This window comes from Nannospalax galili, unplaced genomic scaffold, assembly GCF_000622305.1.
Source record: "Nannospalax galili isolate Female #2095 unplaced genomic scaffold, S.galili_v1.0 scaffold891, whole genome shotgun sequence".
Taxonomy (NCBI): domain Eukaryota; kingdom Metazoa; phylum Chordata; class Mammalia; order Rodentia; family Spalacidae; genus Nannospalax; species Nannospalax galili.
Window position 1 is genome coordinate 17,489 of NW_008330576.1, and position 2,920 is coordinate 20,408.

General features: G+C 34.5%; 1 protein-coding gene across 1 annotated transcript in view; it reads left to right on the forward strand.

The window, feature by feature from the left end:
- Nucleotides 1-727: 727 nt before the first annotated feature.
- The window catches only part of Casc4 (cancer susceptibility 4), a gene marked incomplete at its 5' end in the record, with an annotated part of 10,124 nt that continues 7,931 nt past the window's right edge, over nucleotides 728-2,920 (forward strand). The window contains 1 exon segment of the mRNA XM_008849127.2: nucleotides 728-895. Coding sequence (XP_008847349.1) covers nucleotides 728-895 — 168 coding nt within the window.

Here is a 2,920-nt window from a genome sequence, read left to right on the forward strand (position 1 = left end):
AAATCCAGTTCCATGGGATCCAATCGATGCCTTCTGACCTCTGTGGGCCTTGCACGACCCGGGTGCAGTTACACACATGCAGGCAATACACTTCATAACACATAAAATAAAAATAACAAAGAAAATATTAAAAAAGAAAAAGAAAACATGTAAATCACCAGGTATGGTGCTCTGTATCTGTAATCCCAGCACTTGGGGAGACTGAGGCAAGAGAACAAAAAGGTGAGGCCAGCCTGAGTTATATAGCAAGAACATGTATTAAAAAACAGAGTTGGGCATGGTGGCACATGCCTTTAATCCTAGCACTCTTGAGACAGAGGCCGGAAGACCTCTTTAAGTTCAAGCCAACCTGGTCTATAGAGTGAGTTCTAGGCCAGCCAAGTGGAAGGCAAGAAGGGCAGGAAGGGATAGCAAGTACTAAACACAAAAGAGAAATTCTTGAATAAAAGCTGTTTTGGCATGCCGGCCTCAGTAATCAAGTTGCTGTTAGGCCACTACTTTCTTGCAGTGTACTCAGTAAACTGCTCTTTAAAAAACAAAACAAAACAACACGTTGATTGTCTTCACTCTTAATTACTTCTGTTTGTAGAACCTTCATAAAATGCATTCTTTTATGACCAGTATCTGAAACTTGCTGGGTTTGCCTTGCCTGCATTCTCATCTGCCTTCATTGTAGGTCCCCTCTTTTTTTCTCCTTACTCGAATTAATCCTCTACCTACTTCACAGGCCGGTTCTTTGATGAAAATGAATCCCCTGTTGATCCGCAACATGGCTCTAAACTGGCGGATTACAATGGGGATGATGGTAACGTAGGTGAGTATGAGGCAGACAAGCAGGCTGAGCTGGCTTACAATGAGGAAGAAGATGGTGATGGTGGAGAGGAAGACGTCCAAGGTGAGCTTGGGCCTGGCCTCCATGCTGTGACAGTGAAACTCACCTCTTTTTGGTTGAATTTGTGTAGAATTTCCCCCTACTTAATAGTAGCAGTATCTTATTTCAAATAAGTTCTGTATAGTTTTCCAGTTTTATTTTGAAAACTATATTATAATAGAAGTTTTAATATCTATCACTAATTTTAAAGGTTTTTTTTTCATTTTTAGATTATATATATTATTGATGTAGTTACAATTTGAAACTCAGCATTCTCAAAATTTTAGCATTATTTGAAATGTCTCTAGGCATTACTTAAGGCAAATACTTCAAGAAAATATTTTTTTTTCTAATCTTATATTGGAAAACACTATTTTAAGTATATACAAGCATTGCCCAGCCTTTTTGCTAAAGCACAGTCACAAGGGCATAGTCTCCCTAATGAAGATAAACTACCACTGATAGAACAGGACTACTTTTGAGTGTCTTGAGACTCTTAAAATTTATATTTAATGATCATTTTAAAGATTTATCTTTATGCTTAATACACAGATTCAACATATTTTTCTTGTTAAACTGTGTTACTTCTGAGCTTGGCACATAGTGAAAGTTCAGAATCTTACCTGTGTGCATGTGGCCCAACCCCTGCATGCACATCAGAGTATACTGCTATATCATAAGTCTTTAGGCTTGTTTTCTGCCTGCTTTTATTGTTTAGTTGTATTTGTGGCATTTTAAAATCTTTCTATGAAAGTTGATTATGCTCTTAGGGTGTGAAGTATAGAATCTTTATAATACAATGCATGAAAGTTTTCCACTGTTTTGATTTTATAGCAATTCCATTTTTACTTAGGTTCATGACAAGCATTGTTTTTAAGAAAACTCAGAAAAATATATAGTTGGCTTAGAATTCTATATAGTTAGAAAAAAAGGGAGAGATCTGACTCCCACCTCACCATAGTTTGATGGTGCATTCTCATTTGGGGATAAATATAGTTATTAGTTATAAAAGAGATTAGTAAGTGCTAGGAGTTGCAAAAGGACATGATCTCATTCCTTTTTCATAAATTTTGGCTTTTCTTACTGCTTTATGATTTTGGATTACATTAATTTGCAATTGTATATAATACTTTATGGCTTTTTTTGTGCATGTGTATTGTACCACCAATTAGATTGTAAGCTCTTAGAGGGCAGGAATTTTCATTTATTTTTTCTTTTCATTTTGTGTCCTTTTCATACCTGCCTTCCTACAGTACTGTGTACTTAGTACCCACAGTAATGTGAATTTCCTGCGTCTTTCATCAGGTGTTTATTCTTAACACTGTGTGTAGGGTGATAGTTTTAACTTCTCATTGTATTAAGCTTGCTTTGTTTGCACTTTGAATAATCTAGACTTTTTTTCTTAAGGATTTCTCTTATCATTTCATTGGATAATTTTGAGGTTTCTTTTAGAGCAGCTAATTTCAACTATTATTGACAATTCTTGCAATTTTTGACTGACTTAAAGCTGATGATTTTATCACAAAATTTCAGTTACTATTCCTGTGGGTTTATGTACAACACGTGATACCGTGCACCCATTCGCCTTTCCTTATCCTCTCCACACCCAATTCTTATTACTGCCCTGATAATCTTTTCACAAGAAAATAAAATTTATTGGTTCTAAAGAATGTGAAAGCTTAAGATGATATTTTTAGTGAAGTAGGAAAATATTAATGCATAAATAGTAAGTTAGTAAACTGTAGGAAAAAACCTTAGCATAGCTCTTCAGAGCTTTCATTCTGGAGCTGAACAGCTTGGGTTTGAATCCTCGCTCCATTACTTGCAGCTGTGAGCCTGTAAATTACCTTTGTGCCTTATTTTCCACAAGTGTAAAAAGTAGAAATAAATTTATTTACCTAACAAGAGTTATGCAGATTGAATGATTTAATATTTTTTGGCACTTAAAATGCATATTTTATACTATAAAGCACCAACTTAAGTGATTGTTGAATAAAGTAAAAAATCATTTATTTATTTATTTATTTATTTATTTATTTATTTATTTAT